The following is a 17433-nucleotide window of genomic DNA, read 5'->3' on the forward strand; positions in this document are numbered from 1 at the left end:
CAAATAGCAAATCAATTCGTGACACAGAGGGCAGAAATGACTGCAAAAATGGCAAATCAATTCGTGACACAGATGGCAGAAATGACGGCACAGGGGGCAGAAATGACAGATCAATTGGCGGTAATTGGGGAACAGTTGGGTGCACGGATTGATTTAATGAGGGATGAATTGGGGGAAAAGATGGAGAAAATGAAAACTGAGATGCAGGAGTGTGTGGATGTTCAATTGGGGGAAATACAAAGTAAATTTGAGGATAGATTGGAGGAAACAAAGGTAGAAATTACATTGGAGGGGGAAAATATACGGAAAAAATTGGTAGATAAAATTGATGCAACGAACATTCGGGTTGATAAAGTGGATGAAGGCCTGGAACGTCATCGTGCCTGTGTGGATGCTCGTATGCAGCTGCAAGTAGAAGAGTGGGGAGAGCTAAGGAAGCAAGGGATGAATTTGGCGGAGGAGGTAAAATGATTGGAGGCTCGTTTGGACGAACAAGATAAAATTATGAGCCAAGATGAAGTCTTGGATAAAGGCCTGGTAGAGCCGTCTTTTGTAAGTAGAGTGTCCGCGTTGGTTGAGGAGCAGCTACAAACTCGCGACGGAGCCTTGGAGGAGGTTGTGCAGGCCCAAAAGATCCTGCGGGAAGAGGTGAATTGGTCCATTCAACGTTTGGAACAGGAGGTAAAATTGACCCATGAGACCCTCACCACAAAACATCTTTGGCCACAGTGGGCTCCGAAATTGGATACGCAGCCACAAGGGTGTTTGATCCCTGGGCTGGATTTGGACAAGGGAGAAACTGGGAAGCGGGCCACCGGAAAAGTGATCCCCCTGGTAAATTTTGACGGGTCAGGGAGCGTTGAAGCTTTTCTGACGCAATTTGAGTGCATTTCCCGACTAAACGGGTGGAATGAGCGGGAACGTACAGGGAATTTGGTGGCAACGTTGCGGGGACCAGCCACAGATGTGTTAAACGTGATCGCGGAGGGGATGTTGACCAGCTCCCACATTTGCGAGGCGTTGAGCCGTCGGTTTGGGTTCGCAGCAAACTGTGATCTGGTGCGGGCCCAGCTCCAGCACCGCAGATTAAAGCCGGGCGAGACAGTTTAGGAGCTGGCACAGGACATTTACCAATCAGTCAGGATCGCGTATCGGGACCTTACAGTGGAAGCATGGGACAGACTGGCACTAAAGAAATTTTTAGCTACTCTTCCGGACCCTGAGGTCCGAGCGCTAGTGGAGTTACAGGATCCACCCACCGTTCACCGAGCGGCTGAGTGCGCAGCCAGGCTGGCCTCGTGGAGGCGGCCGGGTCGGGTGCCAGAGAGGCCATCGGTGACGGTCCGACAGGCGGAGATTCAGGATCAGGGAGAGGGGCTGGGAGAAATTGGCATTACCCAAATGTTTCAGGAAATTTGCCAGAAACTGTCAAGTTTGATAAAGGGTAATTCGGCAGTAGGTGCGCCACAGCGGCGGGGTCCAGCCCAGCCAATAGAGCAATTCGATTATGGCCGAGGGGGTCCGGAACCAGAAGAGACATTACACAGATACCCACGGGGGCCTTTTATGGGGAGTTGCTTCCGGTGCGGGCGAAGAGGACACGTGCAACGATATTGCCGGTACCCGGCGATGGAGGGACCCTCCAATAGACTTTTAGACTCTGAGAGGATGAATCCTCCTGCTGAACCGCCAGGTCTATCCGAGGTGCCCTTTCATAGGTCGAGTCTGGAGATCACTGTCGGGGGTCGGGGAGACTAGATCGGGCTGAGCATTTCGGGCCATGCTCGGCTGGTGAGATTGTGGTGAAGTGCCTCCTTTGGTGAAAATAGTGAATTGGGGAAAATTGGCATGGGTTTAAGTTCTGCTGGGTTTTAGAGTGACAATAGGGACAGTGGGTAATTGGTAACAAAGCGGGCACGAGTGGCTGTCCAATGGCTGGTGCGTGGATCGGGTGAGAAGTGCTGTGTGAGTTGTTTCAAGTTAAGAAGTGAAATGTATGGTGCACACATTGATTTTTTTTATTGGTCATGGTGTGGTAACAGGGAAGGTCATGGTCGGTGAAGTGTTCGAAATGCAGGTGTCACATGTAAGGCCGATGGGGTGGGGGAGTCATGTGGGTTTTGTGGGTGGGGATGATGTGCTTGTCCGCAGGGATTGCTGAAGCTCACGGTGAGCGGGAATTGCGACCTCCTTCAAGGAGATTCACCCCTGGTGGCTAATGGTGACAGTGTCTGGAGGCAATTGGGAGAGGGTCTGGTTGGGCGACCAAGGCGGGTAGGACCTTGGCGACCCAGGAAGGCCAGAGGAGCCAGTGAGACCCCTTCCAGTGTGTTGTACGGGGTTAGAGCTGATGGCTACCAGGGGGTGGGAATCAAAGGGAGCGGGGCGGAGAAACGTCTGGGTTGGACTAAAGCTTACCTGTGGGCATGTTTGCACCTGAGATGCCCCCATCATCTTGTGGTAACCCACCCCACGGCCATGACGGGATTCAGCCTGCATCATTAAAATGGGGACCATGACCTAGAAATGTGATGATGACCATGGTGTGAGTGTTGTGAAGATGTGAGAGTCCCACTCGATCCCGCACAACTTGACATGTGCAGCAAGGGCATGATGTCCGCATAATTTTGGGGTCAAGCAAATTTGAAAATTGGCTCCCCAGGTAAGACTGGGTCTATTAGCATCCACTGGGGGACGCGGTCAAGTGTAAATATCCCGTGAATAGTGTCGTTAAGGTTTAGAGTAGGAATGTAAAGTATGTGTTGTGTTTTTGTGGAACCTTTTGTTTCCCCTCCCCAGATCACTGGAAGAGTGTTGGACAAGAGCGATGATCCAGAGGATGGAGTGCAACTTCGCTCAGTGCTCTCATGTGAAAAAATTAAAATAAAAAAATGAATGATTGTTTAGGTGAGGATAAGGCCATAAGGGGGGTAGTACATTAAGCAGGATAGGTAAGTTAGCTGCGACTCGCTGCCCATTGCCCCTCCTACTTTATTTCGTTAGGTTAAATAGGTGTGAGTCAGTACGTGTTAAGGCTGGTACGGTAGCGCCTGTGATATACCTTGCAGGAGCTACGGTACCAGAGGAGGGGGCAGTGTTACGTCTGAGGGGGGGTATGCATTCAAAGGGTAATTAGGATGTTTAATTAGGTATGCTATGCTGTTCGAGTTGTACCAGGATCTCGATGTAATAAGTAGCAATTCAGTGATGATAAGTTGTCTAGTAAATGTCCATTTCTTCAAGGGGGAAATGATAATTGTCACGTAATTAGATAGGGAGACGGGTTAGGGTAAGTGTGTCTGCGTAAACCCTTTTAGTATTCCCTGGAGGGTTGCCGTGACGTAACAGGACAGTGCTGCGGATGGCTCCGCCCCTTGATCACGATTGGCGGAAGGCGACGGCGGAGGGCCAATAAAACGGCTCGATTGGAAGTGACGAGGACTCGAGTATAAAAAGGTTCTGTTCGGGAAAAGAAGTGGAAGAGGAGTCATATAAGGAAAGCGTCTTGTCGAGGCTGTTGGTCTCGGAGCGTGCTCTCTTGTTGCGCTGGTTCGTTCCTCGATTCGTCGTGTCTCGAGGCCTTGCTGTGCCTCGTGCCTCACCTCGGTTGGCTCTGGAGTTCGGGACCGAACGGCGGGCGGACCTGCCTCCCTCTCCTGCTCGCATCTTGGCGCCAGAACTGGCTCCCTGGCGGCTGTGAGCGGTCTTGGGCCGACACCAGGAGGTCGACACCACCAGGAACAGCACCACGGTGTCTCCTGCCCCTGACGAGCGCAACGCCAGCTCGTCCGGCGCCAATCCAGGGACTGTTGCGTCGACACCACGGGCCAGCCTGACCACCAGCTACGGTGTGTGTGTGTGTGTGTGTGTGTGTGTGTGTGTGTGTGTGTGTGTGTGTGTGTGTGTGTGTGTGTGTGTGTGTGTGTGTGTGTGTGTGTGTGTGTGTGTGTGTGTGTGTGTGTGTGTGTGTGTGTGTGTGTGTGTGTGTGTGTGTGTGTGTACCTGGCGCCTTAGAGGGTTTGAGATTTGTATATCCATTGGAATTGTTTGTGTTTTGCCCACGCCCGAACCCACACCACCATCCCGTCAAAACGCCCCGGATCCCTCCTCTTGCCGAGTCTTATTATTATTTCTGGTTCGAGAAATAAACATTATTAACTCAGTGAAAAGTGACTCATGCCACCTTCCTCGTCTCGTTTGCTGTAGAGCGATTAAAACCGCCATCTTTGGGTTATAAAAAATAAACCGCCTCCATCGTTTCGGCTCATTCTACGTTGGCGGGACTGTTCAAGTCCCGTGGACGTCACAATATATATATATATATATATATATATATATATATATATATATATATATATATATATATATATATATATATATATATATATATATATATATATATACATATATACATACATACATACACACACACAAACACTGCACCTGCTCACTTGTATTAACAGGAAATGATGGGTACTCAACACCTCAGTCTCATCCACAAATATTTCTCATATTTCCCAGGTTTCCATAAATCTTATTTACATCCACGAATAGAACAATCATTTTCCTGAAATTAACCATTTTGAAATTGCCACTATCTATCTACAATTCCAGCAATCTCTGTGTGTCTGTATGTGTGTCTGCGACCGCCATTTCTCGACAACCTCTGGTCCGATCTGATTGAAACTTGCCAGGAATGTCGCTGGGGACCCGAGGATGTGCCTTTTCAAGGTTTGATATCAATCGGACAAGCGGTTCCCAAGTTACGGGCATTTATTTGCCAACCAATGACAGGACACGGTGCTATGACATCACGAATGACGTCACAATTGTTCTTTTTATCTTTTTTTTGCACGATTGACGTCACAATTCTTCTTCTTCGTTTGATATGACATCACAATTGACGCTGGGGACCTGAGTATGTGACTTTAAGGTTTGATATCGTTCTTCTTCATCCGTTTCAGCTGTTTCCCCAAGTGTTTCCCAAGGTTTGAAAGCTGTTTTTGCCCAAGGTTTGAATTAATTGTTCAAATTATTAATTAATCCCAAGGTTTGAATTTTCCCAAGGGAAGCGGCTATTTCCCAAGGTTTGAAAGTTGCTTTTTTGTTGTTGTTGCACGTACGTACGGGCACGTGAGAGTGAAGGAATGGCCTGTGTGGTTGTTGTTTGTGGCTCGCGGTTTGATTTTTTTTTTGTTTTTTTGTTTTTTTGCATGTACGGCCACACATGAACGGGCCTGCACGTACGGGTCTGTGTGTCTGCTACCGCTGTTTCTCGATAACCACTGGTCCGATCTTATTGAAACTTGCCAGGCATATTGCTGGGGACCTGAGTATGTGCCTTTTCAAGGTTTGATATTAAATCGGACAAGTGGTTCCCAAGTTACGGCCATTTATTTGCCAACCAATGACAGGACACGGTGCTATGCCATCACGAATGACGTCACAAATCCTTTTTTTTTGCACGATTGACGTCACAATTCTTCTTCTTCGTTTGATATGACGTCACAATTGACACTGGGGACCTGAGTATGTGCCTTTTCAAGGTTTGATATCGTTCTTCATCCGTTTCAGCTGTTTCCCAAGTTATGGCCATTTCGGATACGGTTGGTCCGATCTAATTGAAACAATGCCCCAATCCAGTCGTCGTTTACGAGAGCGAAGGAACGAAGCTGCACATACGGGCACGCACCTTCGGGCACGCACTCGTCTATCTATAATTCCATCAATCTCTCTGTGTGTGTGTGTGTCTGTGACCACTGTTTCTCGACAACCACTGGTCCGATCTAATTGAAACTTGCCAGGTATATTGCTGGGGACCTGTGGATGTGCCTTTTCAAGGTTTGCTATTAATCGGACAAGTGGTTCCCAAGTTATGGCCATTTATTTACCAAACCAATGATAGGACACGGTGCTATGACATCACGATTGACGTCACAATTCTTTTTTTTTAGCATGTATGGGCACGCACTAGTTTCATTTAAATTCTGAAAATTATGTTTAAAAGAACATTTCACAGATTTCACGGTGGAGCTGGAGAGACAGATTTCACGCAAGCAATGGCAGGTTATAAGTGCCCAGCGAGTAGAAACTTGTCACTAAAACACACACACAGTCTCGTTTAGTGTTCATACGTCATTTTGGAAGTCACATATTGTAAAACAGTTGTGATTAGGTTGTGGGAGTAATTGGCCACAAATACCTTCATGGCTGACAGATATGAAGGGTAATGAGATTATGAACCGTTTATGGGCCTTTGTTGAGGGGAAAAAAAAATCAAAACATTATGCACGAGTTATTTTCATATCAAAATCTACAACCTGATGAAAAAGTGATGCTGCATCACACAACAAATCATTTTGAGGTGACATGAGAAACAATCTATTTATTATGTACAAAATATAAATCAACATTGAGGACTAAATGCTAATTAGCATGTGCAGTAACACAAGCGAAACGAGTTATAAATAAAGACATGTCAGCAGGAGGTCGACGTCGCATAAATACAACTATTATTTTATTCTTTGGATGGGCTTGTATATCATGCTAACATTACATGTATACACCCACACACACTCACAAACCACACACTTGAGCCTCCTCCCCCACCCTCCTCCCTCCCAACCCCAAACCCCACCACTCCAAGAACTGGGTGCTTATTTGATCATATTGAAGGATGGATGACCATGTCATTTCAGTCTCAGAAAAATCTTCCTCACCTGTAAAAACTTTTGCTCCAAGTATATGGACCAGGAGACCAGGTAATGACCCACTGTGAGGATGAGGAAAAGTAGCAATAAGAACTCAAGCAGGCCCATCTTGCGCACCCGCCGGTAGTAATACACGGAATGGCGCCAATCAGGAAGGCCATGTTCCAGCACCTCATCATACCTGGTGTGGGATCGAAATTTGACAATGACGAGAAAACCAGTGACAGAACAACGAAAATAAATAAAATCATCAATTTCATTTTGTTTTATATCAACCAGGGCAGCAAAATTTTTTTTTTAAAGCATCGCGATAGCTTGCAGGTCCACGAGTTGCAAAATCCTAGTCTGAAAGTCACAATTCAAACAGTCATCTGGTCTGGCATTGGGAGGGGGCTCTGTATTGCAACACACCATCCGTCAGAAGGGACGTTAAGCCGGCTATCCTGCATGTAATCACAGAAACATTTCACAATATCATTGACAAGTAGGCTTTTTGATCATCAGCCTGGAATAGTTTACCATATGGGTCCAAGTGTGTGGTTGACCACCTCATCTCATTCAGAAAAGAACTACAACAGGCTCCACTAACTGTCGGCCTTTAATGGGTGACCAATCAGATATTTAACCTCCGCCATCGAAGATGGGAGGTTACTGTTTTCACCCCTTTCTGTTTGTTTGTTTGTTAACAGTATTATGGAAAAACTCCGACGGATTTCGACGAAACTTGGTGGGGGGGTTAGGTATGGTCCATAGATCATGCCATTAGATTTTGGACTTGGTCCCCCCCCCCCCAAAAAAAAAATGTTGGAGAAAAGAACTACAACAGTCAGCACTGTTGACATCATATTTAATGAATAAGATATAAAGTTCACTTGAGTGACCCAGCAATATTGGCGGCGGAGGTTTTGCACTCTCCCGAGTGCTCCCCCTCCAGTTAACCTCCGCCATCGAAGATGGATGGCGGTTACTGTTTTCACCCCTTTCTGTTTGTATTGTTTGTTACTTACGAAATCTAAAGATTTCGTAAGTATATTGATGACTTCTGTTTGTTTGTAGGCACGATAACTCGAGAGCGGAAGAAGCTACCAATGTCCAATTACACCACGTGATTCAGGAGGGTGATGGCTCGTGCTGATTAGATTTTGGTCAAAATCGGTCAAAGGTCAAGGTCACAGTGAGGTCAAATATTCGATTTTTGATGGTTTGGTACAGATAACTCGAGAACGGAAGAAGCTACCAATGTCAAATTACACCACGTGATTCAGGAGGGTGATGGCTAGCGCTGATTAGATTTTGGTCAAAATCGGTCGAAGGTCAAGGTCACAGTGAGTTCAAACATCCAAAACATTCGAATTTTGATGGTTTGGTACAGAATCATCGTAGAAACTTCTGATTTGCGTCGCTACCTTCTCTCGAGACAGCTTTTATTAGACAAGGTCAGAGGTCAAGTTGACGATTTCGTAAGTACCAGTCTATGACTGCTTGTTTATTTGTTTGTGAATAGTATTGCAGAAAAACTCCTCGACGGATTTTGATGAAACTTGGTGGAGGGGGGGTTAGGTCTGGTCCAAGGGTCATGCCCTGAGATTTCGGACTTGGTCCAAAATCCAATATGGCCGCTATGGCGGCCAATTTGAAAAAATATTTGAAATTTTTTTTCGCATATCTACATGTTTTTAGTGATTTCCAACCCCCCCCCCCCCGCCCAAAAAAAAAAAATTGTTGGAGAAAAAAAAATTGTAAATTTTTTTCAACAAAATTGCAAAAAAAAATTTGCATTTCTACATGTTATCAGTGATTTCCAACAAAAAAAAACATGCCAAAATTATAATTACGGCTGATTTTGGAACTTACGTTGGATATACCCACGTAAAATCAATTTCTGTCTCAAGGAATCTAGTTATGACAAATGAATTGAGTATGTAATAGTTAAAAGTAAAAGGGAAAGTTGCAAACTATAACTCTGTGAGCACTGTTGACGTCAAATTGAATGAATAGGATATCAGGTTCACTTGAGTGACCTCGCAGTATTGGCGGCGGAGGTTTTGCACTCGACCGAGTGCTCCCCCTCTAGTTTCTTATAGTTTACTCTATTTCCTCAACAACGGATGATGGTCCTCAAAGATGGTCATAATTTAAAAACTCACTTCTTCCTCTTCTCTTCGTCCTTCAGCACTTCATATATCGCAACAACCTGAAACACAATCACAATATATGTAATGAGACAGGAAGAAAGAATCCGTTGAAAGGTCATCCCGACTGATGATCGAGCGTCTGCTGCACAGGGTCTCGATACGCGTGTCTGTTCAGCCTGAAAAGCCACATCGGCCCATTCGCTCCACCAGTGAATCTCAAATCTTTTTCATTGGTGACAGCAAAATATTTGGTTCTTCAGTTTGGTGTTCGACATCAAAATGAGAACTCTTGCAAGGTTTGAAAATTTCCCAACCTGCTATCCTGTACTTGTAATTTGAGCAACATCAAACCCTTCCGCTTGAAGGAAGATCATGAATCCGTGTGATGCCATATCCTACAGTCAACTTGCAATTGATCACCGGCTTTGACGCCGACACAAATTTTGATTATGGGCCCGAGGCATCAAAAAGCTACGTGCATCGAACAAAGTTTCAAATGGAGCACCTCGTCGCCATTACAGCATTTAAATTGCATCAGACGTGGCGATAAATGGGAAATGTTGCTCCCGGTTTGCCGGCTCGATGACGGAAGACGCAATTTGCATTTTTGCCACCTTCATCCCCACCACGTTTGGAATCCTGTGCAGGCACGGACGACTTGCTCGTGCTTTGAAACGCACTCTTCTCACCAAGTAGACAATCCTCCTTTTTCTCTCATGTCGATATTTTCAATTAGCAATCGCATCCCCAACCTCTCTTGTGTATGTAATATGTAGATCATCTAAATGGCATTGAGAAACCCGACTCGAGTGGTCACAGACCTGCCTGAATTGTTGCTCTGCTTCTTCATGCTTGTTCTTATCAGGGTGGAGTTGGAGAGAGGTGCGTCGATAGGCTTTGCGGATCTCAGGGGTGCCAGCAGTCTGTACACGTGTCAACAAATTAGGATAAACACCGGCAAGTCAAACAAGTGTGAGGTTTAAATCTTTCAATCACAAAAGATTCTTCAAACACGACAACCACACACGGAAAGTTTTAGCGATCTTTACAAACAATCAGCGAACCGATCAACCTCTCTTTTCCTTTATGCAAAGATACAAAGCTGTTCTCCATAACCTGAAACTAGCCTCGAGTTTGAATCCATTTTGAATTCAACAATAACAATGATCAGTGAACATGGGTCTGCAATAAACACAGACGAAATTACACTTCAAAATGTCACAACCACCATCAAAAGAAGCATTTTGATGATAAGGTAGAGAAGTAAGGGGAGGGGGGGGGGAATACATACCTGCTCTACACCCAGGACCTCGTAAAAATTCCTGTGTACTTCCTCCACAAGATCAAAAAGTTCCAAGTCCCCACTGTCCCAGGCAAACGCCGAATGTGCACCCAGCAGATTTAGCAGCATCAGAGCCGGGATTCCCAGCATCATGGTAACGGTTCACGTGCCCACCTGTAATTATGGATGCACGCAGGCACATCAAGAAGAAATTTTCGATCGACGGAATGAACGAACCACATGATACGTGGAGAGGAAAAATTGAAGCGGGCAAACCAAAAGGTCTTCGAGCTTGATCACGGACACAATTTGAGTTAGGTGAATGGACGACTGCTTTGCCTCAAACAAATCTGCAACCACTCGTCTTCACCACAATGTCCCTCTCTGCTGTCACTGGTAAACCATTCCCAAGCACTCCCCTTCTCCAGGTTATTATCTCCACCACCGAAGGTGAAGGAGGTTATGTTTTCATCCCTCTCTGTCTGTTTGTTTGTTACTTGTTTCAAGTATATTGGTCAGTCGATTTTGTCAGTCTCTGTCTGTCTGTCTGGTAGATGATTTATTTTTGGGGTCAATAGGTCAAAAGATCAACATAGGCCAAAGGTCAACAGCTTCGGTGGGATTTCTAAAATCCTCAATTTTCATCCGATTGACATTTCAGGTCACTGAATTCAACGAGCCAATTATTTTTGAGGACAACATGGACGAAAAGGTCAACAAAGGCCCAAAGTCAACAACTCAGGTGGAACATATTTCTAAAATCCTCAATTTCCATCCAATCGACTTGGAATTTGAAGGGGATTTATATTTCAGGTTCCTGAATTCAACCAGCCAACTATTTTTGAGGTCAAATTTGTTTCATGGATTTTGCAAGTATCGTGCTCTGCACGACGTCTTCATGTTTGCACGATATCTCAAAAAGTTGTGAACGGATTCTGATGATATTTTGTGGACAGGTTGGGTGTGCAACAAGGACGGACCGATTACATTTTGGTGAAGATCTGGATCCGAATTCGGATCAGACTACGAGAATTTTTTTAGTGATTCTTCACCATTAAGAGATAGAGCCAAAAACGATATATAGCACGATATCTCCAAACGTTGTGCACGGATTCGGATAAGACTTGGTGGACAGGTTTGGTGTGTGCAGTGTCACCACTCCTCATTTTCATAAATGCCAAGGTGAGCCAATGAAAAAAAGCCAACAATTCACAAGGTTTCGGAAAAGCGATGATAATAGAAAACCAAGACGCCAAGGTGAACAACGAATAGCCAAGATCTTGTGAAAAAAAGCCAAGGAGTGGTCACACTGGGTGTATGACAAGGACGAGTGGATTCAATTTTGGTGAAGATCTGAATCCACATCCAGATCTGATAATTTTTAAGTGATTCTTCCCCAGTGAGAGACAGGGCTAAACCAATATATATATATATATATATATATATATATATATATATATATATATATATATATATATATATATATATATATATATATATATATATATATATATCTCAAAAAGTTAGAGATGGATTTGGATGAAACTTGGACAGGTTGAGTGTGTTGCAAGGACGATTTGATTCGATTTTGGTGAAGTTCCGAATCCGGATAAGAGAATTATTTAATTTTTAAAGCGATTCTTCACCATTGAGAGATAGGGCCAAAAACGATATAGTACTGCACAGCATGATATTTCAAAAATTCTAATGGGCCCCGATACGTTCTCATGGATCAGGCATTACGTGGCGGAGGTATGCGCTCCACAGAGTGTCGTGTGATTTTTTTTCCCCCTCTCCATCAACTTTTTTTGTTTTGTTCGTTTGTTCCTTTTCTGTTTCATAACCGCTTTCCCCTTCCCCAAATTTCTGTGTTTCAGCTACACTTTGTGTCGTGGCTGGTATTCCGCGTCTGTCGTCGGGGTCAGTAAACCACTTGCAATGTGGCACGTGTACAGGATAAAATTTAAGGTAGTCTCCCCCATCCAACCGCCCCCCCCTCCATTCAGAGGTGGGGGGTGGGGTTGTTCCCATGACCTGACCCTGAGTACGACCAACACGTATGCAATTTATTTAATTATGCTCCAACAGGAACACAAACAACACGGATAAGTATACTGTCTATTTAAGTCATAAAAGGTGCCGTTCGTGGTTGGACATCGACACACTTCATCCATATGTATATATAGGTTGTGGACAAAAAAAAATTAAATAAATAAATAATGGAAACACCTGGATAAATGAGGGACACCAGGCAAACGTTTCCACACAGGTGTGCTCCATGTGTTGATTAAACAAATAGCATCCCAACATGCTTAAGGTCATGTATAAAGATGCTGCACACGTGCTGCTTGCCTATGGCGATGGCTGCGAGAGGAACCAGGTCTCACGTGCAGGTCCTGTCCCTCAACCCCTTGCCAACTTGTGTTCGTCCTGCGGGGGAGGCGGGGGGAAAAAAAACAAACATATATTGTCCTTTTTTAACTACAACGACACTCGGTAGAGGGTATACTCCCGCCAGGCTGAACACTGTTGACATTTTGCATCCAACGGATAAGCCGGATATGGATCACGACTACCCATGACCCACATGAACAGAAAAAAAAAAATTTGGACGTGTCACATCGCTTCTCCTCGTTGACGAAGAACGGAGCAACTGCAAATCCGCTTCGGTCGTGTTTCCGCCAAATAATTCCCAACAAGATAATCTCGAACGTTCATCATGAAAAAAAAAATACCTGATTGTGGCGGTCGCCTCAGGACGATGACGTCATCACAGAGCGAGACCGAACGTTGCCCGCACCGGGGATCTCGCGCACCGCCACGCTGGACTTTAAACCGGAAGTGAATCAGCGATGGCGGATGTTTCATTCACTTTGTAGTCTCTTCAATCGATCCGCTAAAAAAAAACAAAATGTGGCCGATTTAATCCGACATACTACTTGGCAAATTGGAAAATGTAATTCCTACCTCCTTCTCCTTCATGCAACACAAAAAAAATGGAGGCCGCGATCACCATCCTTTTTCATGCAACACGTCACATACACCCTTATTCATAAACTGTATAATAAATATTCCATATTAGTGTGTAAATACCTCGACTGCTTCATTTTAATGTTTTATACCGACTCGCTTTGCCATCATTCTAATTCACCAAAAAAATTAATCCGAGCTGTGTTCCGTTAGCAAGCGGATTGCTATCGCTTTCCAAGCGGCTTGCTTGATTCAAGCGGTAAGCACTCCAATGGAACGAAGTGCTCGGAACCGCTTAACAACATGGCGGTCTCCATGGAAACGATGTGATGGTGGTACTTGAACATTTTGTGGTTGTCCGGCGGGGTGTGGTTACAAACGTTTGTCGATCTTGAATGTGTAATATATTCAATAGACAGGGACGAAGTCTCTGAAGTGGGAACAACAGGTTTAATTCGGACACGGGCACGGACACAGCACAGCACGGGGACATGGCTGGGTCACATGACTTTCTTAACCACGCCCCGGTGCCTCCACCATGTGGGCATGCACCATCATCAACTACTGACACATCTAATCTCCCTCCCTTTTTTAATATCTATTTAATTATTTAAAAATCAAGACGTTCAGGAGGTTTACAGACACGAGCTGATCTTCTCATGGCGAGTGGAGGGCTGTCCTTGATGCGACTTCGACCATTCTTGATGATCTGAACAGCACGTTCGGTTTGACCATCACTGATGGGTTTGTAGGGGACAGATGTGTAGTGCTTAATGTCATTCATGTTGTACAAGTTCTGAAACTCTGAACCCGTAAATGACGATCCATGATGTGATACAATGGAGTTTGGAATAGCTTGTTGCTCGAACATGGTACGTGGAGCTTCCATTGTTACAGCAGAGGATGAGGATAGCACCACGAGAGCTTCAATCTATTTGGAGTGGGCATCAACTACGATAAGGAAAAGCTTCCCTTGAAGTGGACCAGCATGGCCGATGTGTGGCCTGGACCATGACTTTGGTGGCCACTACCATCTGGCCAATGGAGACTGTGGCGGTGTCTTGGTATTGGCTCGACAAGTGTAACAATGGCGTGCACCGGACTCGATGTCACCGTTCAAACCAGGCCACCAAACATGGGCTCAGGCAAGAACCTTCATGGTGACTGTTTGGGCGAAATTATCACTCAGCTACCCCAAAGCAGGCAGTCTGCAATCTACGAATTGTCAGAAGGTTTGGATGGGGCAAGATCTTTGATGAGGCTGTACATCGAGGTGCCACATACAGTCAGTAATACTGTTACGGGGCCGGGTATCGGTGGCGAGCACGACCGCGACAGGGAGCAGTAGAGTCGGCTCCACCGAACACACCGGAATTGAGGTCATGCCTTTTGGATAAGTCCGAAAGGCACGGGTCCCTTACTGGACCATGAATCGCCAATAATTTGACCGCGTGGTGTAGGGTCAATTGCCAAACTTCAATATACTTAATTACCCACATGGACAAAACTACCGAGGAATTCACACCCTCGACGGACCTCGAGCGGAACGAGCTGTTACCGAGCCCGAACCGTGTGTACCCCGAGCAGAGACTACCAAGGACCAAATGAACAATTTACGGCCTCGCTACACACCGTGCCAAGCTAATGAAAGAAAGAAACACAGAAACGAGCTGGAACATTTAACAAAAGGGATATTTATTTATAATGGGGCAGGGGAGCACACAAGAAGGCAGAGTTAACCGAATACTGAAGGAATAACAATTTATGTACAAGCACTTATGCAGTTTTATTTAATAGACTGGCGCCACAACACACACACACACACACACACACACACACACACACACACACACACACACACACACACACACACACACACACACACACACACACACACACACACACACAAAGAAACGGACCCGTCAGGTCTTTATTGGAGGCCTCCAGCTCGAGGAAAGGCGAGCTGGAGGTCAGAGCCTATTCTCGGACCTCTCCGCCTCGTGCGGTCTTCGACGATCCAGTGTGGCAGGACTCGAACCCGCCACGCAATGCCGCTCCAAGCCCGGACAGGCTCGCAGGCACACAGGCCAAAAGAGAAGACGCTCTGTTGGTGGGACCCCAGGAAGGCGATGACTGGCTTCGGAAGACCACCAGACGTCCGAAGACCAGCAGACAATTCTCAACTCTCTCAAGACCAGAAGACAACTCTCAACAACAACCACTCTTGTTTGGCCTATGCGTGCCTCTCTTATCTCACGCTCGCACTCCCTCATTGGGCAGAGAGAACGCTCTATGCCCTTATTTGGGGCGAAGCCAGAGCGTAACGCTTGTGCCCATATTTGGGGCGAAGCCAGCACACTAATGTCCAGAGAAGCCCCGCCTAACACACTGGACTCCGCCCACGTACGTGCTGACACACACACGTGCAATGCTGCCGGTGGATGATGGTGGAAGGAAGCGAGGGCAGGTGTTGTTGTTGTTTTTGTTGGTAATTTAAATCCTAATTATCAAAATAACTCACAGCGCACGTACAATTAATCACCCATTAAACATAGGACGGGACCCTAACTAGAAACACATATTTACCGACATAGCTGATCTATAGGACCTGGCTGTTGTGTGCAGTAAGCTTCCAAATTCACAACAATACAGCTCGCCACCTTTCAGCGTCCTCATCGGTGTCCATTTTGTTTTCCACGAAGTACCGCTTCAGACGATCGGTATAGTCTTCCCAATCATCCCCCACTGCATATTCTTGCAATATGCTGATGCACGAAGACATCCTCGTCGCCACTGTAATGTACTCAATAGTCAGAGACGAAGACTCTGAAGTGGGAACAGCAGGTTTACTTTGGACACGGGCACAACACAGCACAACACAGCATCCAAACATAGGCGGGTCACATGACTCTCTTAACCAGTCCCGGTGCACCCATGTATGCATGCATTATCATAAACTACTGATACATCTCAGAATGAAAAGTAGAAGCAACAACAAAAGTATGAAATACACGGTATCAATGCTTATCCACATTTCATTGGTTGTAGTATAGTTTTGAACCCCACCACGGCGGCCATTTTTGACCCGCGCTCGCGAAGCGAAAAAAGGGGTTCAGCGATCGGTCCTGTACGTGCACGCGTACATTCGTGCGTGTCTGCATGCTGTTGTTCCATTGTACTATGGAACCCGCTTGTTGGGTTGACAGGAAATTTTCCACATATGTGCGACTACTCATGTGGAATGCTTTCATGATAATTTTGATGTAATCACGTGGTGTGGCAGCCATGTTGGAAAAAAGGAGAAACGTTGGACCTCTGTATCTCCTTTAGCTCTCATATGAGCTTCGACATCGTATACAAAAAAAGAGAAAATTTTGAGTGTCATCTCAGGATAAATTAGTCAACATAAAAATGTTTTATGACATCATCAGTCACGTGGTGCAGCAGCCTTATTGGAAAAAAAAAAACTTTCAAAAATCTCCAAAGTGGCTGAACAGATTGAGGAGAAGCTTTACAAGTATGACCACCTATCGATAAGGAACAAAAAGTTGTCCACCTATGATGTCATAGGTCACATGGTTTGGCAGCCATTTTGGATTTATCCTAAAACCCTTTAAAGAAATCTTCTTGAGAACGGCTGGGCAGATCGATGGGAAACTTCACACATATGTTTCCCAAGCCTTGGGGATACCAGGGTGTTTGTGAATAACTGATAGGTCACATGGTTTGGCAGCCATATTGGATTAAAGGAAAATATTTTAAATTTTCTCTCTTGAACCACTGCATCAATCGACGTGAAACTCCAAATTTATGATCCAGTAGTGATGGGGAATATAGGTTTTAAATTTAAACCTGATCGGACGCATGGTCTGGCAGCCAGAATTATTTAATTTTCTGAATCCGGTTTCTTCTTGATTTTTATTATTAATTTTTTTTTTTGAATAAGGCTCACTTAGCTGTGCCTGGTCGTCGTGTTGGAGGGTCAAGAAGTAACAGCCGAAACCCGAATCCTATCCAGATTCCTCCTGATGACGTCATCTTTTCTTTTTACTTGGTCATACGAGCAATTAATCCTGATGACTCCAATGCAGTCCCGATTTTAATCGGTCTTCCATTCGATTATTTAATTTAATTGATTACAAATTTTGCCGCCAGAAGAGTTGGCTCGCACCGAGTCCTTTTCAAGAGTGCGTGGGGTAAAAGTATTCCATGAATTACGTCTGGTTGTTAATCGTAACGAATCCGATCACGGCGGCCATACATAACAAAGTTGCCAAGCGGCTAGACGAGCGGCTTGCCAAGCGGCTAGACGAGCGGCTTGCAAAGCAGTTGATAC

General features: G+C 45.3%; 1 protein-coding gene across 2 annotated transcripts in view; it reads right to left on the reverse strand.

The window, feature by feature from the left end:
* Window positions 1–13013, reverse strand: part of DNAJC1 (DnaJ heat shock protein family (Hsp40) member C1) — a 50180-nt gene extending 37167 nt beyond the window's left edge. Inside the window, exons 1-6 of one of the 2 annotated variants that reach the window (XM_085876683.1) lie at window positions 12863–13013; window positions 12480–12557; window positions 10137–10301; window positions 9667–9768; window positions 8858–8904; window positions 6720–6891 (exon numbers count right to left, since the gene is read on the reverse strand). In XM_085876683.1, the coding sequence (XP_085732809.1) occupies window positions 6720–6891; window positions 8858–8904; window positions 9667–9768; window positions 10137–10280 (465 nt within the window). In that variant the 5' untranslated portion in view covers window positions 10281–10301; window positions 12480–12557; window positions 12863–13013. The remainder of the gene's footprint in view (window positions 1–6719; window positions 6892–8857; window positions 8905–9666; window positions 9769–10136; window positions 10302–12479; window positions 12558–12862) is intronic. The other variant, XM_085876682.1, reaches the window with a different exon arrangement.
* Between the last annotated feature and the right edge of the window lie 4420 nt (window positions 13014–17433).

This window comes from Eptatretus burgeri, chromosome 4 (genome assembly GCF_056783735.1).
Source record: "Eptatretus burgeri isolate ZD-2024b chromosome 4, Ebu_testis_v1, whole genome shotgun sequence".
Taxonomy (NCBI): Eukaryota; Metazoa; Chordata; class Myxini; order Myxiniformes; family Myxinidae; genus Eptatretus; species Eptatretus burgeri.